Consider the following 23,922-nt stretch of genomic DNA (forward strand, 5'->3'; position numbering starts at 1 on the left):
ATAGAAAATTAAATTTTATTCTACAAAAAAAAAAACTAACTACATAATTTAACTTTCAGGTAAAACCTAGAATGGCAAGAGGAAGAGGAAGAGGAAGAGGAAGGGGTAATGGAAGACGTACCAGGAGTCAAAGGGAGGAAAACCATGAGGAAAACCATGAAGGGAACCATGAGGAAGATCATGAAGAGGTTCGACACAACCTAGGGAATAATGGAGATGGGGTCCAAGCTATAATCGACCTTCTAACCGAACAAAGAGATAAAATCAACTTCCTGGAACAATCACTGCAGGACCTTAGGGAAAGGCAGAATGACTATGAGAATAGAAGTGGTACCGAGAATGGAAACCCTGGTAGCAATCAAGGAAATGTGATGGGTAATGGAAAGGAAAATAACATATTGGAACTCTCCAAGGATTTGAAGAAAATCACCCCTCCTAAGTTCGATGGGAGGCAGATTGGTGAAGGGGCTGAGAATTGGCTAAATGAAATGGAAAAATATTTTGAGCTAAGAGATTTTAGCGAAACAACCAAGGCCTTATGGGGCTCCTATCAACTCATAGGGGAGGCGGCTAGTTGGTGGACCAACACCAAGGAACAAAATGGGTATAACAGGGATATGATCACATGGGATCAATTTGTTCACCATTTTCGAGATAGGTGGCTCCCTCAATTGTTCTTTGATGAGAAAGTGACAGAATTCCATAATCTACGTCAAGGGTCCCTATCCGTTCAACAATATTGGGATAAGTTTGCCAAGTTGCTTAAATATGTGCCTATGTACCAAAAGGATGAAGAAGGCCAAGCAAGGAAATTCATTTTGGGGCTGAATACCAACATAGGGGCAGAGGTTGATATGCATGGACCCAGAAATATGAATGAAGTACTTGAAAAGTCCCTAAGGCAAGAGAGGAAGATTCAAACACTAGCAAGACGGAACTATAATGGGAACCACTCATTTAAAAGGAAGCAAGAATTCAATGGAAACTCTAATTTCAACAAGGGTCAAAGGAATAACTCTTCCGAAAGGAGACCACCGCCTAACCAATATCAGAGGAATGGAAATGATAATAACAGGGGCAATAATAACAGGGGCAATGATAACAGGGGCAATAATAACAGGGGCAATGATAACAGGGGCAACTATAACAGAAATGACCAGCAGAATAGGATAACTTATCCACCCAGGGGAAATGAAACAAGGAACGATCCCCCTAGAAATCAAGGTAGGAGAGGTCCTCCAGGCGGATGCTTTATGTGCGGGGAAAATCATTTTGCTAGAGATTGCCCCAGGATGCAAGGACAAATTAGAGCCAATCAACCCCAACAAGGGCCCCAATAGAGGATTCATGCAGCAGTTAGGAACCAAAGAAGAAGATACCAGAATGTTCCCATGGAAACTACAGGTACACTATTTGAACAACCAATATCAATTCTAATTGACACTGGATCATCTGAATGTTTCATCTCACCTGAATTAGTGAACAAATATGCATTAAAAGTTAATCAAATGGAGTCATCATGGACGGTTCAATATGGGGATAAGGCAACTCGGGAAGTAACTAAGTATTTACCGAGGGCAAGGGTACAATTCCCTGAGTTCGAAACAAGGGTAGATCTCTATGTGGCACCCTTAGGATTATATGATGTAATTATGGGAATGAGTTGGTTAGCAGACCATCAAGCCAATGTAGATTGTTATAGCAAAGTTGTTGAATGTTTGGATGATGGGGGGAAAAGGGTCAAAATCCAAGGAAAGTTTAAACCCATTAATATAGAAACTATCTCAGCAATGCAATTAAAGAAGGAAAGGAGAAGAGGAGGACAAATCTTTATGGTTGAAATTAATGAAGGAAAGGAGGAAAATACCCCAACATTTGAAAATACCCCTTTCTTAAGGGAATTTAAGGATGTTTTTCCAGAAGAACTACCCGATTTACCCCCTAAGAGAAAGTTTGACTTTTCTATCGAAGTACTCCCAGGAGCTGAACCAGTATCAAAGGCACCTTACCGGATGAACACAACCGAATTACAAGAGCTCAAAATGCAATTAGAGGAACTCTTAGCTAAGGGATTAATAAGGCCAAGTGTATCACCATGGGGAGCACCAGTTTTATTTGTTAAGAAGAAGGATGGAACCTTAAGGCTATGCATCGACTATAGGATGTTGAACAAAGTCACCATAAAGAATAGGTATCCCTTACCTCGCATAGAGGACCTTTTTGACCAAATGAAAGGAGCGGAAGTTTTCTCAAAGATAGATCTTCGGTCAGGGTATCATCAACTCAGAATTAAGGAAGAAGACATTCCGAAGACAGCTTTCAGGACGAGATATGGACATTATGAATTCACAGTAGTTCCTTTTGGAGTAACTAATGCCCCAGCTGCATTCATGAACCTGATGAATAGTGTATTCCATGACTACTTGGATAAGTTTGTTTTGGTATTTTTGGATGACATATTGATTTACTCTAGAAACGAAGAGGAACATTTAACGCACCTACAAATTGTTTTGCAAAGATTGAGAGAACATAAGTTATATGGAAAATTGTCCAAATGTGCCTTCTTTGAGGAAAAGATTCACTATCTTGGGCATATAATATCAAAGGAAGGAATAGCAGTCGACCCAGATAAAATAAAGGCGATAGTAGAATGGCCAATCCCTAAGAATGTTTCAGAGGTAAGAAGCTTTATGGGGCTAGCAGGTTACTATAGGAGGTTTGTGGAAGGATTCTCTAAGATAGAAAACCCCATCACCTCGTTGCAAAGGAAGGGCAAAAGGTTTGTATGGACCGAGCAAAGTGATAAGGCATTTCAAATCTTGAAGGGAAAACTAACTTCAGCACCCATTCTAAAGGTACCAGACCCAAATGGACACTTCACAGTTGTAACAGATGCTTCTATTGAAGGGTTAGGAGGAGTACTTGTCCAAGATGAAGGGGTAGTGGCTTACGAATCTAGGAAGCTAAAGACTCATGAAGTCAATTATGCACCCCATGACTTAGAGTTGGCAGCAATTGTGCATGCCCTGCAAAAGTGGAGACACTTCTTGCTAGGGAAGCCCTTTGAGCTTAAGTCGGACAACCAAGGACTAAAATACATCTTCACCCAACCTCACTTAAATGCCAGACAAAGAAGGTGGTTAGAGTTTCTAAGTGAATATGATTTTGAAATTGAATATATTAAGGGAAAAGAAAATAGGGTGGCAGATGCCTTAAGTAGGAGGAGACACTTGATGACTATAGCAACCTTCAAAACCTCTTTCAAAAGGCAAGTAATGGATGAACAAGGACATGACCCATGGTATGAGCAAGTCAAATTAACTATAAGACACAACCCGACCGATCCTAAGGTCGAAGGGTATACATTAGATGAAGATGGGTTGCTCAGATACAATAACAGAATCTATGTTCCTAATTCAGGGAATTTAAGGGAAGTAGTCTTATCGGAGGCTCACAATGCCCCTTATTCAGGCCACCCAGGAGTTAACAAACTTTATGCAGATCTAAAGAAGCTATACTTTTGGCAAGGGTTGAAGAGCGATATTGTCAAGTATGTAGCTAAATGTTTGGAGTGTCAAAGAGTAAAGGCAGAACATAGACACCCAGCTAGATTGTTGCAATTGCACGATGTACCTCAACATAAGTGGCAAGTTATTAGCATGGATTTTGTACAAGGGTTACCCATGTCACCTTCTAGGCATGATGCAATAATGGTGGTAATTGACAAACTCACTAAGGTGACACACTTTATACTAGGAAATCTGACGGATGATGCACCCACCTTGGCTAGACGCTTCGTTAAGGAGATAGTTAGGTTGCATGGAATACCAGAGAAAATCATATCAGACAGAGATGCAAGATTCACTTCCAGGTTTTGGACCACTCTTCAATCAGCTCTAGGAACTCAACTAAATTTTAGCACCGCATACCATCCGGAAACCGACGGTCAGACAGAAAGGACAAATCAGATTATGGAAGATCTACTTCGCATGTACTGCATGGACCAACAGAGAAAATGGGAAGAGTACCTACCTTTGGTAGAGTTTGCCTACAATAATACATATCAAACATCTTTGGGAATGGCACCTTTTGAAGCTTTGTATGGTAGACCATGTCGAACACCTTTGAGTTGGGATATTCTTGAAGATAGAGTGATTATTGGGCCAGATATGTTGAAAGAAATGGAAAGGAAAACTAAGGAAATTAGGCAAAGGTTGAAGGAAGCCTCGGATAGGCAGAAAAGTTATGCAGATAAAAATAGAACACCAAGGGAGTTTGAGGTAGGAGAGAAAGTCTTCCTAAGGGTTAGGCCACACAAGAGTTCCATAAGATTTGGGAAAAAGACTAAGCTTGCACCTCATTATGTCGGACCTTTTGAAATATTGGAAAGAATTAATCCAGTTGCTTATCGGTTGGCCTTACCTCCCCAATTGAGCCGAATCCATGATGTCTTCCATGTATCTCTTCTTAAAAAGTATGTACCTGATGAGAAACACATTTTGAATTGGGATGCTTTACAGGTCCAAGAAATGGGGGGAATAATGATAGAGCCATTCAGAATCTTGGAGAGGCGCCAGTGCCAGTTGCGCAACACAGAGGTTGATCAGTGCAAAGTGCAATGGGACCAGTATGACGAAAAGAATGCCACGTGGGAGGATACTAAGGAGATGCAGCAGCTGTTTCCTTTTTTGTTTTGAACATGAACTATAAACTCTTTTGAATGCATTTAATAAGTGCATCAGGACGATGCACAGATTAAGGGGGGGAGGATGTCACAACCCTCCTTTATCACCTTTTTGATTTAAATACAAAACTCTATTATATTTCCTTGGATAAACTATTGAATGAATATTGTAAGGGAATAAAAATGATAAACCACACACACACATGGAAAATGCATATATATTTTAATTAGTTATTTAATTTCCCTCACCCAAATTAAGGCACATGTTGTAGGAGGAATAAGAAGCTTCTAGAGGCTTCTCCACCACCTTGCATGTAACTCCTCCCACTAAGCCTAATCAATTTGCATGGAGGCCAAATTGGGAGAGAATCTCTTTTTTTCAATTAAAAAAATTAGGTAGTGGGAATTTGAAATTTCTTTTATAAAAGAGGTACAAGTTTCAAAATGAGTGTTGGCTATTCCATAAGAAATTCTGCAAGTTAAATTCTCCTTGGTAGTCAATTTTTTCATTTTCAGCTAAGATTTTTGTTGGGAGGATTTCTCTTCAATTTGGAAGATCAAGGAAGACTCTACACCATTTTCAGGCACCCAGGTTCCTTCAACTTAGTTTCGTGCATCTTATTTTTGTTGTAGATTAGATTTGATTTAAATCATTTTATGAGAATGAAATTCATTTGTGTTTTGATAAGAAATTAGGTTTCAGATTTTGATATGAAGTAGATTAAAATGTTTGATAAAAAGTAGAATAAGTTGTTGATTCATTGTTTCAGATTTTAGATAAAAATTAGTTTCAGATTTTGGAGTAGATTAAAATGTTTGTTAAAAAGTAAAATAAATCGTTGATTCATTGTTTCAGATTTTTGATAAAATTTAGTTTCAGATTTTGGAGTAGATTAAAATGTTTGATAAAAAGTAGAATAAATTGTTGATTCATTGTTTCAGATTTTTGAAAAAAAAAATTAGTTTCAGATTCTTGATAAAAAAAAAGAGGGTAGATTAAATCGTTGATAAGAATTAGATTCACTGTTTTAAAAAAAAATTAGATCCAGATTAAATTGTTTTTCTCCTCTTATTAAATTTTAAATTTATTCTTGTTAAGTAGAACCACCTTTATTTTTTTCTAGGATCATCTCTCTGGTTATTGTTATCTGAATCTCATCCTCTAAAGAGATTTCATTGTGAATATCTCCTCTGTATCTGGTTATATAAATTCTCTGTAGAAAAGAAAAGAAATTATTTGAAAGTAAGGATAAAATTTACTACGATTATCCTAAATTTCTCTCTGTAATTATTGAATGATTATTCCTTTTATCCCTGTGAATATTTTCTCTATGTCCATTCTAAAACTCCCTCTTGTGATTATTCTTCTGAAACTCTCTGTGGATTGAACAAAGAGCTCACTGTAAATATTAGATGAACAAATCCTCCTGAACTCTGAGAATAAATCCTAGAAATAAACAATTTTCCTGAGAAGTCTGGGAAATAACTCCCTCCCTGTGATGGCTGGATAAATCTCTCTCCCTCTCTCTCTGTGAATGATAAAAAAAAATAAAAGCCTGTTTTCTGTAAAGAGACAAAACCAAGAAAAAACTCAGTTATTTGCTCATTTTCCTTGTTCTTACCTTCTTAAATAAAATTATCTTTTGTAAAGAAATTTGAAACCATATATACATACATATATATATACATATATATATATATACATATATATATATATACATATATATATATATACATATATATATATATATATATAATCCCAATGTTAATTTACAAATATTAATGTCACATTATCAATTACTGCATTTACTACCGCATTCGGCACAGACCCCGAAAATAACCGCACGTACGCAGAACGGCGTTACCGAAAACTGGCAGGGTTAGTGGTACCCCCCACTACCCTGCGGTCACTGCAAGTGGCCGCAGGGGAGTGGAGGGGACCACGTGGCCCCGTCAACCCCTACGGGCCTGCACATGCAGGACCGCAGGGAGTGACGGGACCCGTGGTCCCCACCCCCTGGTTCTATATATATATAAATAAAACAAGGTTCGCCCATAGGAATTTCGATGGAAGTTTTAAACGTTTGATTTAAAATTTACGTTATTTTGTGTATCGTTTAAATTAAATTTAAATTAATTTGTTTTCATATATTTGTTTAGTTAAATTTATTTTCCTTAAAATTAACAAGAGTTTGAATTCAATGTATTATTTCAATTCCTTAGAGAATTAATGGATTATTTGACCCATGATTTTGGAGATAAGTAAAGTCTCATTATTATTCAATTTGGCCACTCATGAGAAATTTGTAACCTTATAACTAATTAGTCTTGCGATAAGAGAAAACATTTTTGCATTTGGTATGTAAATGGCGTTACTTTTGCATTGCATTATTATTATTTCGTATTCCTTATTTTCATGCAGTTACTCATAAGTTCACGATTATCATTACCATGCCAATACATGTATTAATTCATTTAATTGTAGAATAATGATATTTCTTTTTTTTCAAATAGTATTTAAGGTTTAAATTATGTACATCCATTTCATAATTATATTTCAAGCATGATGTTAGTTTAGAAAACTAAACAAATGGAGTTGGAAAACTAAAACTAGCAGCGTTCGGTATATACGGTGCCTCTGGGTCACGCTTACGGGTAATGTCGTCGTGTTGAACTACTGCACTTAACGCCTAATAAAGCTGCATTAACGACGTCTGTGGCATCGTCCCTATAAATCGTCGGGGAGTAATAAGGGACATTTGGAAGTTAAAACCCGAGGGGCGGGTAATCCCCCTTGGATCGATAATTTAATAAGATAACTTTTAAATGAATTTCACATCCGTTGAGATAAACCATAGTAAACCCCTCTTAGGGATGGTCAAGTTAAAAGCTCTCATGAAAATTACTTTCTTTATTTATTTATTCATCTCGAAGGGATATTGGTGATTTGCAATTGGGTGACGCTTATGATAAGTATTAGGATCTAGTTATTTTGTTTAGGCCACAAGCAATAGGCCATCTTGAGCCTTCGCTTAAGTGCTACCATCGTGGGTAGCAACCGTAGAGAAACTGTCTGGGACACTGACCCTAGAAAGGGTTGCGTACCCACAAATCAGTTTACATCAAACCATAGATTAGAAAATAGAACTACATACTTTACGCCTTGATCCCGTGCCGAAGCGGGTATGTAGGTAGTCTTGGGACGGAGTTGTCCCTCGTACTCAGGCGTTCGTGGGTGGGGTCTAGGCTTGGTTGAGTAAGAATCCTAAATGAAAAATAAGATAATCAATTTAATTCAATGCATACTTGGAAGGAATCCCGTATGGATTCGCTTGACTTCCCGAGGCTTTAAGCCAAATTCCGAGGCGGAATTCAAGCTTGTGTTATTTTTAATTACTCCTAAGGATGGCGACCTCGGTGCATTCTTGTTAGAAGAATGTAGTACTTAGTGAGTGGCTCAGGACCCGAATGGTCCCGATGAGTCTAAGTCTCTGGCCAGAGCATCTCCTATCCCGTTTGGATGGATGCCTACCCGGTATGGGTAGATGCCTATCCCGTATTGGATAGATGGAATTTTACGTCCCGTATGGACAATTGCCTAACCCGTATGGTTAGAAGCTCATCCCGAATCGATGAATGCCTAATCCTAATTGGATGGATGCCCAGAGTATGCAATTGAATAAAACATAATGAAAAAAAAAAATAATAATAATACTCAATTTTTGTTGGATCAATTTTGGTGGGTTATTGCATGAAATAGGAAATGAAGGTGGGTTATTACAATCTCAATGCTTTTATCTTATAATTTGGTAACTTCTCAACTATGGCCTTAAATTCATTTAAAATCAGTAAATATTTTAGATTTAGAATACATAAAATAAGTCCAAGTATGTCTTGAGATATCACAATGAAGGAAATAATACTATGATTTACCCAAAGAATCAACATCCATTTGACCACACACATTGAAATGAACAATTTCTAACGGTCTCTTTTCTTTATAAAATCCTCTAGGAAATGATAATAAATTCTATTTACAAAACACACAATGCTCACAAAAATAATTTTTACCAATAGAATAATTTGAAAGACCATCAACCAACTTTTATTCAGAATGGTCTTAGGACATTTTTCACCTATGTGACCCAATCTATGGTGCCCCAATATACATGTATTTTCAGTGCTAGGTACATTGACAAAGTCACTAAATGTGGAGGCATTAAGCCTAAACAAAGTCCCTATTTGAGATCCTTTAGCAATCGCAAAACTCCTCCTTACCGACTTGTAACTAGACTTATCAAATTTCACATACATTATTGAATCATTCAACATAGATATAGAAAGTAGTTTTCTTGCAAGTCTTGTAATATGTAAAACATTATCAAGGGTTTTAACCATTCCATCATTGCAACACAATTTTACCTTTCTTTTACCAATTGTCTTCTTCGTGCTATTGTCACCAAGGAAAACCTCTCCCCCATCACATGATTTATAAGAACAAAATGACTCCCTATGAAGAGTCATGTGGTAGGAACATCCTAAATCAACAAGCCAAGAATCATCACTACCAGTGGTAGCTGAAATAAATAAAGCATCAAAATCATCATTAGAGGAATTTTCCTGGAGAAATAAAAATTATTATTATTAAATTTATGTTCCTTATTCACATGCCCTCTTTCACCACAATTCCAACACTTTACTCTCCTCTTTCTTGGGGTCTTAGAAAATCCTTTAGACTTATCCCTCTTTTTATCACCTTAAGGCCCTTTATATTTGGACTTTCCCCACACATTCAAGGCATATTGGGAACCAACATTCATAAGATTTATCCTCATCTCTTCTAAAATAAGTATAGCAATCAAGTTGTCAATATTTGGCTTTGCATTACCACTACTAATGACAACAATTAGATTTTCTAAAGATTTGGGAAAAGAGCAAAGAAACAAGATACATTTATCTTCGTCCTCTAATTTAACATTTATCAATGTAAGCTAACTTAAATGAGATTAAATGCATTCAAATGATTAGTAATAGAGTTAGCATCTTTCATTTTCAATAACATAGTGCCCTTTTGAGATATAACTTATAGGACAAAATTTTGGTTTGATAAATATCAAGTATCCTCATCCACAACTTGTATGTAGAGTCTTTTGAAGAGATATTCAAGAGGAAAAAATTGATAAGGAACAACCAAATGGTTCCTTGTGCTTTCTTATCCAATTTATTCCAAGCATAATCCATCATAGTAGAGTCCTATGGTTTCTTTTCATGTGAAACTAACAACCATTGATCTCTTTCTTTCAAGAGATCTTACATCTTTAGTTTACGCCTGTTGTAACTCATGCCATTGAATTTGTCAATATTCATGAGATATGTATAAGCCATGGATTGCAATATTTTTCTCAAATTTACAAAACTGCACAACAAAAGTTATCACTATAGAAAAAAAATTTCAACACTTAAAGAGAAAGGTACCCACCTCTCAATAAAATTGTTTGTTCTAATACTAGTTGTTGGTAAATAAGGCAAGGAAAGGTCACAATAATTTTTTTGTATATGATTAAAATATGAAATAAGATTAAACCAAATCTGAAATATGAAAGTGATTCCAACATTCAACAACAATATAAAATCATCATACTAAAAGAGACACCCAATTTATGTGGAGAAACTCTTTCAATAAAAAAATCCACTAGAAAAAGAGGGAAAGTATATTAGTACTCTTCAAAATAAATAATGCTACAATAATACACTTTAATACACTTCTCCAAATAAACTTAAAATCACCTAGAATCTATTAAAAACCTGATAATCAAACAACTATTGCATGGCTCCAATTTATGGCAAAATGGGAAAGGGAAACCCATTGTTGTTTCCCAAAACAAGAGGCAACCAACCACTTGTAAAAACTCTTGCCTAGGAAAGTGAACAACCAATAGAGATAATAAATTATGAAATCCCTTCAAGTGACTCCAATAGGAGTGCCTATCCCATATCCACTCAAACCTTTGACATTATAGATGCCTTGTAACTTGAGATGACTCTTTAGATCTCCCAATGAACACCTTTTCTCTTCCCGATTTTGGGCACTCATTGCACGATCCTTCATATGCCAATGTGTACATCCAAAGGGAAGTAATTTTTCCATTTTTCTTTTATCCTATCACATTTAAATGTACACTCTTGAAAACGCAATTACAATTAGCCATAAAGTACAAATATTTAATATTTTTTTCTCATGTCATAGGGAACATTTTCCAAGGAACATGGAGACATTTAATGGCATATGATGACAAGGTTAATGTGACCTTATCCTAAAACATCCAATATTTGTCTTCACACCCCAAGTTGGGATGAAATAGAGCCCTAGGAAGGTATCACCATTTCTCGATCAATACACACACATCCTTAACTAAACATGCTTTTTCCCTCAACACTTATTCATCCAAGATTTTCATAGGAATCCCTAATATCTAAACTAATATAGGAGCTACATTTAGTGTCTCTTGGGGATGAAGATAATATTCTATCTTTTAAGAGGGAATGTTTCCCTAGGAACTAATGACCCCCTAAAAGAACATTTCTTAGATTCTTTTTACAAGCAGATGAGAAAGAAAAAATACTTTCAACATAGCTACAACATTCAATTTACCTTTGGTATGCCATTTATTAGAGTTTCATGATTGAAGCATCTTAATGTTTGGACAAAGTCCCATAAATTTTCCAATTAGTGAAATTTCCATTTTAGAGACCCCTTTATCCATAATAATATTAGGAACATTAATAGATAAATCACCTCAATTTAATCATAGAATCATTGTTACAAGATAACATTTCACATTTTTCCCTCTAAGGTGATTCCTCCCATGCACTAATTCTAAACATCCACATGGTATTTCGTCCAATTTGGCCCTTGAGGCTCACTCCTAATGGACAACCTTTATCTAAATTAAGTGTTAGGATAGGGTTGATTATTCACTCCCTTGACTTGATAATGGTGCTATAACTTGAATGATTCTCATTATAAAACACACATTCTTCCATAGAACCACACTAGTTATCAATTTCCTCAGTTCCCTACCTATGCACTTCTAGGGAAAGGAGGCCCACCTTCTTATTTACATCCACTTGATGAAATCTATCCATAGGGTCCCTATACTCTCAATTAAACTCCAATGATTCAAACTTGTATGTCCCATTCATAGAATTTCCTTCAAACAATCACATTCCCATTTTTTTTTTCACAAGTATTTTTTATTTATTTTTGCATTTTCTATTTATCTCATTCATGATGTTAAGACTTACCATTTAAATAGTTTCTCTTAAAAAAGAATTATCAATATATTTAATTTATTTCATATTGTTTCAATATTACTTCTTGAGATGAATATAACTAGTTAGTTACAACAACCATTTAATAGACAAACATGTAGTTGATCGCTTAATTTTGATTTAAAATTGAGATTGAGAGGAAAATAGGTAGTTCATTGCTCACTTTTCTTTCAAAGTAGTATATCGAGAATTTTGTTATTTAATATCCAAATTATATTTATATTTTCCAACTAGTATTTTTTTTTGGTTTAATTTATTAAAATTTATGCAAATTACTATTGAATATGACCTAAGTGAAAATATTGTAGGATTGTAACAATTTTTTTGGTGTAATGAAATAAAAAATAATATAAAATTTATATATAAATTACATACATAACTATGTTTTTTCCAATTACAAAGACAATTTATAAGTTATATTAATTATTGAAATCGTAGGGATTCTGTAGTAGGTGAATACTTCATTGTTTTATAATTATTATAGATAAAATAGGGGTAGTATACGAGACTCTTTCCCACAAACAAAAAAATAATTAAACATATATGTTATATTATTCTTAGCATAGATAAAATTATTGGGAAAATGTGTCTCAACCTGCATTCCTAATGCTTATTTTAATACATTTTGTGTGCACCTACTAATCCATCTTCTTGATTTTGTCTTCATGTGGAAAAGTTGGTGTCCTATTTGGACAATGACTATAATTTTTCGTTAGTGGTATTTTGGCCTCACATGAGGAGGTAGGTGTCCAACTTTGAGGTGGAATGGTTTGACCATATTTTAGCATCTTGTGGTGTGCGTCAAATCATCATACATGGAGTTATGTGTGATAGATTCTACGGTATGTAAGAGCATGTAAAAGGGAGGTTGCATTGTGATATTAACCAACATTATGACATGTATGGATACTTCTAATGGATCAAGTTTAGTAGATGGGTGTAAGAAGGATTTCCACATACCTTTCTTCTATTCATAAAAAATGAGGCAATGCAACATATTACTTATTGAGTATATTTATTATGATCACCAAGGAACCTAATATGGGTTACTTATGTTTTTTGAGATACAAGAGCATATTTAATAGATCAATTTTGAGATGGCCTTAAGAAGGAAGCAAGAAACTTTATAGGATTAGGTTATGTGGTTCAATGCAATAAAGGTTAAACCATTGAATCATTAAGGACTCTACAACACCTTCCTATTATTGACATGTCTTAGGTAGATATGTATCTAGATTTAATTGTCAAGATTATAAATTTAGGTTCTCAACATGTCATTTTTATCACTATTGATTGATTAAGAATGTTCATTTTTGTGTCTTGCCTCACCCTAACACAATTATTGTTGGAGCTCAAGAATTCATGGATTCAATCCTCAAGTTTAACAACTAGCCTTGTTTCATTGTTAATAATCATGACCTTGATTTCACTAGAAAATTCTAGTAAGAATTTTTTAAATTACAAGGCACTAAATTAAATCTTAATTTGTCCCTTCATTCATAGAGTAATGGTCAAATTGAGGTTATCAACAAACTCCTTGAAACTTAGCTACATTAGATTATGTCTAAGTAATAAAGACTATGGACTCTAGGAGATTGCCTCTTGTTGAGTGGTAGTATAATGATATATATCATAATGCCTCAAAGGTGATCCCAAATAAAACCCTCTATGATCATCACCCACCTTTGGCCATTTATATTCCAATTCTCCCGAGATCAAACTAGGTGAACATTCCCTTGCCAAATGGGAGGAAGTTCTCAAGGTCTTTAAGAACAATACGATGGGGCATATAACTACATAAAATAGCCAATGGATCAACATAGTATAGAGAATGCAAATCAAGTAGGTGATTGGATAATTTTACAACTTTATCCTTACAATAGACATCCTTGAATAACAAGGTGGGTCATAATTTGAGTCCAAATTTTTAGATTCTTTATTAGGTGGTGCAACATGCTAGTTGGGTGGCTTACAAATTTGTACTCTAGACCTCCTCAAAAATTCACCCAAATTTTCATGTCTCTTACCTTGATAAATTTGCCCCTTTTAAAATATAACAAGCCACCATTTTATTATTGGTAATAAGTTCTATTGGTTACTATTATATTAGGTGCATATGATATGTAGTTTGCCTAAATGATATATTAGAATAAATATTTATCTCACATGCATCAAGATACTAGTAATTGTCTTTAGCAAGACCCTTCTACTTTAATTACTTCTCGAATGAAATATATAAGTTTGGGTACTTGTAACTAGAATGTATATTCTATTAGAAGATTGACCCTTTGAAGTGACACTAAACAAATAATATAAAGTATTATATTTCTCCTTTATTTTCCTTTGAGGCATTCTAGATGTGAAAGGCATTATATTTTGGTTTAAATAGATTTACAATTTGTTATATAACACATTTATAACACGAATTATGAGAACCCACTTGACATGGAGTTTTCTTCTATTTCTTTTTGTTGTTAATTTTGTATACAACCAAACTTGGCTAAGAATTTATGCCATGGTACTTGGATAAATAAGGATCATTAAATAAGTTTAATTTCACTTCAAACCCATTTTCTTTGGGTTTGAATTTCACAATTTGCTAGCTTAAATTTATTTTGGATGAGTTTTAGATATGAAAACTTTTCCAAACTAATTTATCTTGATTATAGATCTAGGTATTTAGAAATTGTAGACAACTATAGAGCTTACACCTAGCTCACTTATATTTTCTATTGTTGGGCATGTTACTCACTAGTAAATATGCATGATTCTACATTCATGGGAAGGACACATGATGGTAATAATTTCATTAGGACTCATGCTTACTGCACCTGCTTACTTGTCTAGTACCAAATATCAACAACATAAGCAATAAATGAGATATGATGCATGAGATGAATTAAGCATGATTCATCATGCCGACTAAATGAATTCAACATGTAAGAAAGATGTATGTCACCATCTCACACCTTTTTGTAGTCCACACGATGTAATTATGTCTACTAGCACTCTAGTGGAAGCTTGTTAGACCTCATTTCACAAAATACCAGCTAAGCTTAAAACATATTAACCAAATTAAATTAATTAATGACAAGGATCCATGGAATAAAGATTGTTTAAACTAAGGAATAACAATAGATTTTGGAAATTATTTTCAACCAGACCATTTTTATAGCTCCAAACCTAGATATTGGAATATGATTTTTAATTTGACTAAAGTGACTCTTAATTAGATTTTAAATCCAATTTTAAATCCATTAGCTCTTTAGATAACTTTTCTCTATAAACAAATATTTTAAAAACATTATGTAACAAAACAAAATTAAACTATATTTTTTTTTAATTTTTATATAATTAAAGAAGATAAAGAATTTCAAAATGAATTGGAACCTAAGTAAAATCCAGCTTGATTAAAATCTCTGAAAATGTAAAAATCTCTCAATTTGAATTTCAAATCTATAACAAAAAAAATAACCTTAATCAGAGACGGATTTTGCTCTAAATGTCTGCCTGAACGGTACTGAGGAGTGCCTCAACGGTATTCTGGATTTTCTTCTAGAATGCCTCGTATTCTGAATATTCTGGAGCGGAAGTGCCTAACGGTTCTCTGGATTTTTTTCTAGAATGTTCAAGAGAGTGGAGCGGAAGTGTCTAACGGTACAAAAATTATAGCCCTGAGATCAGACGAAATCGACGACATGGATGAAGTGGCTGTTGTTTTTTAGGTTACCGTTTAAAAAAGTACCATTCACCTCTTGTATTTATAGGCAATTCATTTGAAAAGCAGGGGTAGATTGTTCCCATTCTGTTTTTTAAGTTTGCTTGTGATTGTCATGTTTCTGCATTTTATTCAGATCGTTCCCTGTTCTATTTGTTTTTTGTTTGCGTATGATCCTCTTATGTTTTTATTCGGTTTTTTGTGATTAGATTTTTTTCTATTTCAATTTTCATGGTATTCTGAATTTAGAATGGGGCACTGAGGAGGACAGAGCTATACATCCATTATATTTGCAGTTGCATTTCGTCTAATATGCAAGGAGGGTATTCGATCACGGGACCTATTCCGACAGAGCTTGGGAGATTGCAGAGTCTGCGTCATATGGAGATCGGTTATAATTCTCATTCGGGCGTCCCGCCACAAGGTACTTTTGTTGTTTCTATTTTCTTAATTTTGAACTTTTCTGTGTGTCAACATCCCTGGCCTGCTGGTCTCTATGTTGATCAAGCCTCCTTAATTACCAAATACATGCCATTACTTTTCTGTATTTTGTTTTTCCCATCAACATCTCTGGAAATTAAATATTTTTGGATTTTTGCAATCAAGCATAATTTACCTCTGTGTAAATGTTTTTAACTATGATGATCAGTTTTTCTTCTAGATTTATCTTCAGAAAAGTTAATTTGATTGACTTTCTGCTGCTGGTTATTCTGTCTTACACTACTTAATATTATTTTATGCTTGATTGAATAAAAACAAAGTAATTACTGAGGTCATCTACCACCTCCTCCATCTATATGAGTTTCTTAATCTGTCGTAATAGACATGGATGCTTTGTTTTAATTAATAGCAATTCCATTGCTTTTCCCAGAGTCTGAAATATTTTGTCATCCCTAAAACCCTGTTCCCCAACCCCAAAAATTCAGAGAAACACCAGTTATTGTTCAGTTTGGTGTTTGATCATTTATTTGAGTACTATGATGGGTGCAGTGGGATTTAATGTTGAAAAGATTATGTAGAAAACTCATGGGTTTTGGTAAGCTGGAAGGAATTGAAGAATGGATTCTGTGATGCTTTTGATGGAAATATTGAAATGTATATATTTTTCAAACCGTATCTGCTAGCAGTTATTTAATATTTATACGAGGCTGTACATCTTGATCTATCTCTAGCTCTTGAAGAATTCAATGCAAGCCCTGAAACGGCTTAATGTGTAGATGCTAATTATTTTACAGAATTTGTTCCATTTTATTCATATGCAGGGACAATGGTACATACTACATAGAGTGACGGCTAAACTTTAGAAACTTAGGTCCTTCAGTATACAAACTTAGGTTCCAAAATTTAAAAAAGTTGGCTGGGATATTCTGAACATAAAAGGATACAAACTGACAGTAGACAGGGATTGAATATTTCAATATGTTGTATGAATAACTCCTGCAATTCCTGTTATTGTCATGCAATAAACTCTTGATTGGGATATGCCTGTTATTGTCATATGCCAACTGCTTATTGGGATGATGCTTGGGTTCATATTTTTACCTTGGAATGGCTTGTGGCTCTAATGGGTTAGGTTGGTTGTGTAACCAATTCAGGTGGTAAGTATGGTTTTAGAGATTGCTATGATTAGATAAAGTCTTCATTTGGTTCTTTTGAATCTTTTTCTAAACATGGATTTGTTTTGTCCTTAAACATATTTTTACCTTGGAATGACTTGTGGCTCTAATGGGTTAGGCTGGTTGTGTAACCAATTCAGGTGGTAAGTATGGTTTTAGGGATTGCTGTGATTAGATAAAGTCTTCATTTGGTTCTTTTGAATCTTTTTCTGAACATGGATTTGTTTTGTCCTTAAACATATTTTGATCCATGCCTGCACTATGCTAGTTGTCTCATCTGAAACAGATAAACAGTTCTTGAAATGGAAACGTCACTTTCAAAATACAGTTCTTGAATATTTCAATATGTTATATGAATAACTCCTGTAATTCCTTTTAGATTACCATTATTTGAAATGCGATAACCCCTTGATTGGGATATGCCTATTATTGTCATATGCCAACTGCTTATTGGGATGCTTGGGTTCATATTTTTACCTTGGAATGGCTTGTGTCTCTAATGGGTTAGGTTGGTTGTGTAAGTAAATCAGGTGGTAAGTATGGTTTTAGTCTTTTAGAGATTGCTATGATTAGATAAAGTGTTCATTTGGTTCTAATCTTATTCTTGATCCATGTCTGCACTATGCTAGTTGTCTCATCTGAAACAGATAAACAGCTCTTGAAATGGAGAAACATCACTTTCAAACTACAGGGAAACAACATATGAATTCAAAAATAAAAAATACTCTGAGAAACTAGAATCTTATTGAATTGAAAATGTGAAACAGAAACCCAAACATATAATTTTGCAACAAAATATTTGGAATCCTATATTGTGCTTGCTCATTATGTCCTTGCTGTCTCTAATGGGTTAGGTTGGTTGTGTAAGTAAATCAGGTGGTAAGTATGGTTTTAGTCTTTTAGAGATTGCTATGATTAGATAAAGTGTTCATTTGGTTCTAATCTTATTCTTGATCCATGTCTGCACTATGCTAGTCGTCTCATTTGAAACAGATAAGGAGAAACATCACTTTCAAACTACAGGGAAACAACATATGATTTCAAAAATAAAAAATACTCTGAGAAACTAGAATCTAATTGAATTGAAAATGTGAAACAGAAACCTTAACATATAATTTTGCAACAAAATATTTGGAATCCTATATTGTGCTTGCTCATTATGTCCTTGCTGTCTGCTTTGCTTTTTGGGTTCCATTTTTTTTTTTCCCTTGTTTTTGAATTCCGTTTTGGGCGTCGCCCTGTAGTAGTAGGAATTTGTAAGGAGTTGGGAATTGTTTCTGTATCATCTTTGTCATGTGAGATGCTGCTTCTCAACTCTTCTTCCATTTCTTTTTTTTTCCCTTGTTTTTGAATTCCGTTTTGGGCGTCGCCCTGTAGTAGTAGGAATTTGTAAGGAGTTGGGAATTGTTTCTGTATCATCTTTGTCATGTGAGATGCTGCTTCTCAACTCTTCTACAGTACTATATGCAGTTTTGTAAAAAAGATGTTTAGGGATTAGACCACTATCTGTGGTAAGTAGCCAAAATATCACTAACTAATAATTTGAGATGAAGTGCATTTATTGTAAGTTATGTAACTTACTCTCTTAACCGTCATTGAAGAAGTAAAAGTAGTAAACATCGTTTCTAAAAGCAGATGCATTTTATGCAATTTTGATTGATGTGAACTTGGCTAGGAGATAAATTTTCAAAGCTAATGATAAAACAGAATGATGATTTGTCATACTATGCTTTAGCCTCTAGCTCTTGCTTCTAAAGGATTTTGAATCCCACTTCTTCCCGGGACTTTGTTGCATGTTTATCAATAAGCTGTTCGTAGTCTAAACTTCTGGTTCATATTAGTATTGAATTACTATTTTATTGTTCACCAAGCCAATCTTTGGTGCAATATCTTTAAATTTGAACTGATTTTTTTTGGAGTGACTTTATTATCTGAGTAGTAGATGTCTACTTGTTAACAGTCTCACAATTTTCTCTTATTGCCTTGGCTAGGAGATTTGTTTAAGAGTTAATACCTGTTTGTCCTTATTAAACCAAGATTGTAGGAATATTAGATGCTTTTTCATTCATATAATTACAGTCACCCTTTTATCACATATTAAATAGGCTTTTTTTTTCAGAAACCTTCTTTCACACAAAATAAATGCTCTGGTTTTGTTAATAAAACAGATTTACAAGGAAAGATATTTTTCTCTTGCCTTGTTAATGAATATCCCCAAAAGTACATTACTTGTGATATGAGATGCTTTAAATGGGTAGGATTGTGAGTGACTTCTCAATTGCTACCATTGACGATGGAATTTCTTTCTCTGATTGTAATATCTTTAATGTCTGGTTTCTATTGATTTCTACTGTATACTTTTAGGTTGTTAGTGACATGAAAAACCTTTCTTTAATGGTTTCAGAATTTCTTACAATATTGAATATTGTTGCTGTTTAGGGAAATTTTGTTATAAAGTTCTGTTGGGCGTCTTTCTTTGTACTAGATATTTCACTCTCTTGTAACCTGTTTGGTAAGTATAACTCTTTCACTAATATACTAAGTTCCATTTCTGTACTTATATAGTCTTCTAGTTCTGATTATTATGTTTGTTTAAATAAAATTTATTATTTAAATGTTATGCTCAAGTTTTTCCTCTCCTTTTCTGAATTATCTTTCTTTTTTATTTATTCAATGCTTTATGAATATTTCACTCTTTGTCACTCTGATAACTTTTTTGATAAGTATAATTCTTTCACTAATATATCAAGACAAGTTCCATTTCTGTACTTGAATGTAAGTTAATTTTCAATTCTTTTATCAAAAAAAAAAAAAATTTCCACTCTTTTTTGAATTATTATTTTTTTTTATTCATGAATATTTACAAATTATTTAGATACACAAACTACTAATCTGCCAAACTTCTAAAATTGTCATTTCAGAGACAGTTCCCCATTTCAGGAAACAAACCTTTTCCCAATTTAAAAAAAAGAGAAAAATTGACTCACAAAATTCTAACTCCAAAGTGTTTTCTACCTCGTGGATTAGAATTTTAATATGTTCTATTTATAAGAGAATCTTCAACCATTGTTAATGGCATTCAGATAGAAATAAAAAATGCCATAGTTTATCCCTCATACACATGCAATGGTTTCTTGTTTTGGCTTGTTATATTTGATTTAAAAAGCAACTATTGCTTTCCTTTAAAATTTAGTCCATCCAGGGATGAGGAAACTCTGTAGTTTATAATTATTCCACCATCTTATGGTCTCACATTCGTCATGTATTCAGATGGCTCCGCCTTCACGTTCTAATTGCTGCTTGTTATGCTGCACTTAAAAAGCAGTAACTCTGTTTGGTTTCCTTGTTACTCTTTTTGATTCTCCAGGTTATTTGTTGAACTTGATGGCTCTGCCTATATGATTTTGTATTGGTGGATCCTGCTCCTTTGCCTTTATCAGCTCTGTTGGATATTCGTTAGCTGCTTCACTGTGGATTTTTCTCTATTTTGTGGTTGCCTTCTAAGTGGTTATTTGAATTTCTGTTACATTTTTCGTTGGACATTGTTCTAAAAACAATTAGTTTGGTATTTCTTCATATCTCAGAATGGTGATTTTATTTAGAAACTTAAGAGCACTTCTTGGAGCTTGGTATGTTTCCTAGTCTTTTTTATCCAGAGATCTATCACTTCTTTCTGCTTTCCAAGGTGTAGAAAACTTCAAATTGTATGAGGGTAAAGAGGAGTAAATTTCTAGGATTGCACTTCATCCGTCTTCTTACTCGTTTATATTTTCTAGTTTTGAAGAAATGAATAGATTACAATTTGCAGGGTTTTGTGGTTGCCTTCTATGTGTTATTTGAGGGTTTGGATATTCGTTAGCTGCTTCACTGTGGATTTTTCTCTATTTTGTGGTTGCCTTCTAAGTGGTTATTTGAATTTCTGTTACATTTTTTGTTGGACATTGTTCTAAAAACAATTAGTTTGGTATTTCTTCATATCTCAGAATGGTGATTTTATTTAGAAACTTAAGAGCACTTCTTGGAGCTTGGTATGTTTCCTAGTCTTTTTATCCAGAGATCTATCACTTCTTTCTGCTTTCCAAGGTGTAGAAAACTTCAAATTGTATGAGGGTAAAGAGGAGTAAATTTCTAGGATTGCACTTCATCCGTCTTCTTACTCGTTTATATTTTCTAGTTTTGAAGAAATGAATAGATTACAATTTGCAGGGTTTTGTGGTTGCCTTCTATGTGTTATTTTTCTATCCATGGTGCTTGAAGTTATTTGAATTTCTGTTACATTTGTCGTTGGACATAGTTCTAAGAACAATTAGTTTGGTATTTCTTCTTCGTTGCTCATCATCCATTCCCTTTTTGATTCTGCAAATGTCTTTCTGCTTTCCAAGCATATTTCATCCAGTGATGGGATCTACTAGAAATCTGATGAATGACAGATTGTTAGGAACACCAATTCTACTTGTAGAAAACTTGAAATTGTATGAGGGTAAAGAGGAGTACATTTCCAGGATTGCACTTCATCTGTCTTCTTAGTCAGAGCACTTCTGGGTAGGTTTACTTTGAAACTTATGTCACTCTGCTTTCCAAGCATTTTTTGTCCAGTGATGGGATCTACTAGAAATCTGAAGAATTGAAGCAAACTTGAAATTGTATGAGGGTAAAGAGGAGTACATTTCCAGGATTGCATATTTTCTAGTTTTGAAGAAATGAATAGATTGCAGGGATTTTTGGATCCTGCTCCTTTGCCTTCATCAGCTCTATTGGATCTGTGGACTTTTCTCTATTTCCTTAATTATTTTGTGGCTGACTTCTATGTGTTATTTTGCTATCCATGGTGGTTGAAGTTATTTGAATCTCTGTTACATATGTCATTGGACATTGTTCTAAAAACAATTAGTTTGGTATTTCTTCTTCATTATCTCAGAATGTTGATTTTACTTTGAAACTTAAGAGCACTTCTTGCAGCTTTTTATGCAGAGATCTATCACTTACGTCTTTCTGCTTTCCAAGCATTTTTTGTACAGTGATGGGATCTACTAGAAATCTGAAGAATGACAGATTGTTAGGAACACCTATTCTATTGTAGAAAACTTGAAATTGTATGAGGGTAAAGAGGACTGTACTAATTTTGAAAAACGATCCAACAAATGAAAAGATTTTGCAAGGACTCATAAAACCAGCTCATCAATAAATAAGATGGGCAAAACTTACCATTCTAAAAACAATTAGTTGGTATTTCTTCTTCATTATCTCAGAATGTTGATTTTACTTTGAAACTTAAGAGCACTTCTTGGAGCTTTTTATGCAGAGATCTATCACTTACGTCTTTCTGCTTTCCAAACATTTTTTGTCCAGTAATGGGATCTACTAGAAATCTGAAGAATGACAGATTGCTAGGAACACCTATTCTATTGTAGAAAACTTGAAATTGTATGAGGGTAAAGAGGACTGTACTAATTTTGAAAAACAATCCAACAAATGAAAAGATTTTGCAAGGACTCATAAAACCAGCTCGTCAATAAATAAGATGGGCAAGACTTACCATTCCTATTAGCGAATTCAAGACCTGGGCCATGGATTCTGTTGGTATGATCTTTAGATCCCTTTGGGGCCAACCATATGAATGCAAAATGTTGACTGAATATTTGACTGTGGATGTTCTTTCTGTAGAAAGGGTTAGGCTTTGTTTGTCACACTGTTTTAGCATGAATGTGAGTGTCACACATGAAAAAAATTAAAGTTGCTCAACTTAAGCTCATCATACCACTCCCCTTGATTGTGCAAATTAAAGTTGCTCAACTTACCATTCCTATTAGTGAATTATATGAATGCAAAATGTTGACTGAATATTTGACTGTGGATGTTCTTTCTGTAGAAAGGGTTAGGCTTTGTGTGTCACACTGTTTTAGCAGGAATGTGAGTGTCACAGATGAAAAAAATTAAAGTTGCTCAACTTAATCTCATCATCCCATTCCCCTTGATTGCACAAATTAAAGTTGCTCAACTTACCATTCCTATTAAGTGAATTCAAGACCTGGGCCATAGATTCTGTTGGTATGATCTTTAGATCCTTTCGGGAGAAGAGTGACACAGTGGTGGATGCCAACCATATGAATGCAAAATGTTGACTGAATATTTGTTTGTGCGTCACACTGTTTTAGCTGGACTGTGAGAGTCACAAATTAAAAAAAATTAAAGCTGCTCAACTTAAGCCCATCATCCCATTCCCCTTCATTTTGCAAAGAGACTGTGCCTTATACTGAAAGTCAAGTTGGTCCGGTGGTTTTGTTGGAGAAGACAAACCTTATAAGGAGGGCCTTTAGGGTGGAGAGCTTTTTAGGGTATTTATGCTCCCAGTCAATAGATCGAAGGCCTTTAGGCACCTGCGAGAGCCAATCTTCCAAAGAAGGGTTGTTGTGGAATTTATACTCTCCATTAATTAGAGCATCAGGTCACCCTCTTCCCTTGTTTGAGGAAGGGCCTTTAGGGCTTTTAGTCCTTCAGGGCTTTTATACTCTTGATGTAGATATACTGAGAGGGAGGGCTTGCAAGCACTCAATTTTGAGGTCAAGTAGTTG

At 34.4% G+C, this 23,922-nt stretch overlaps 1 protein-coding gene across 7 annotated transcripts; it reads left to right on the plus strand.

Moving 5' to 3' along the window:
* The first annotated feature begins 15,436 nt into the window (after nucleotides 1–15,436).
* Nucleotides 15,437–23,162, plus strand: LOC131069677 (uncharacterized). Of its 7 annotated transcripts, none has more exons than XM_059214279.1 (4): nucleotides 15,437–15,757; nucleotides 16,006–16,158; nucleotides 19,790–19,862; nucleotides 22,310–23,152. In XM_059214279.1, the coding sequence occupies exons 1-4, from the start codon at nucleotides 15,719–15,721 to the stop codon at nucleotides 22,369–22,371; spliced, it is 327 nt and encodes a 108-aa protein (XP_059070262.1). In that variant the 5' UTR covers nucleotides 15,437–15,718; the 3' UTR covers nucleotides 22,372–23,152. The 7 variants fall into 7 exon arrangements, 4 of the variants coding, with proteins under 4 accessions (XP_059070262.1, XP_057861172.2, XP_057861173.2 ...); XM_058005189.2 differs by having other exon boundaries at nucleotides 22,369–23,149; XM_058005190.2 differs by lacking the exon at nucleotides 22,310–23,152 and adding an exon at nucleotides 20,718–20,926.
* The last annotated feature ends 760 nt before the right edge of the window (nucleotides 23,163–23,922 follow it).

The sequence above is a fragment of the Cryptomeria japonica genome, chromosome 11, assembly GCF_030272615.1.
Source record: "Cryptomeria japonica chromosome 11, Sugi_1.0, whole genome shotgun sequence".
Classification (NCBI taxonomy): Eukaryota; Viridiplantae; Streptophyta; class Pinopsida; order Cupressales; family Cupressaceae; genus Cryptomeria; species Cryptomeria japonica.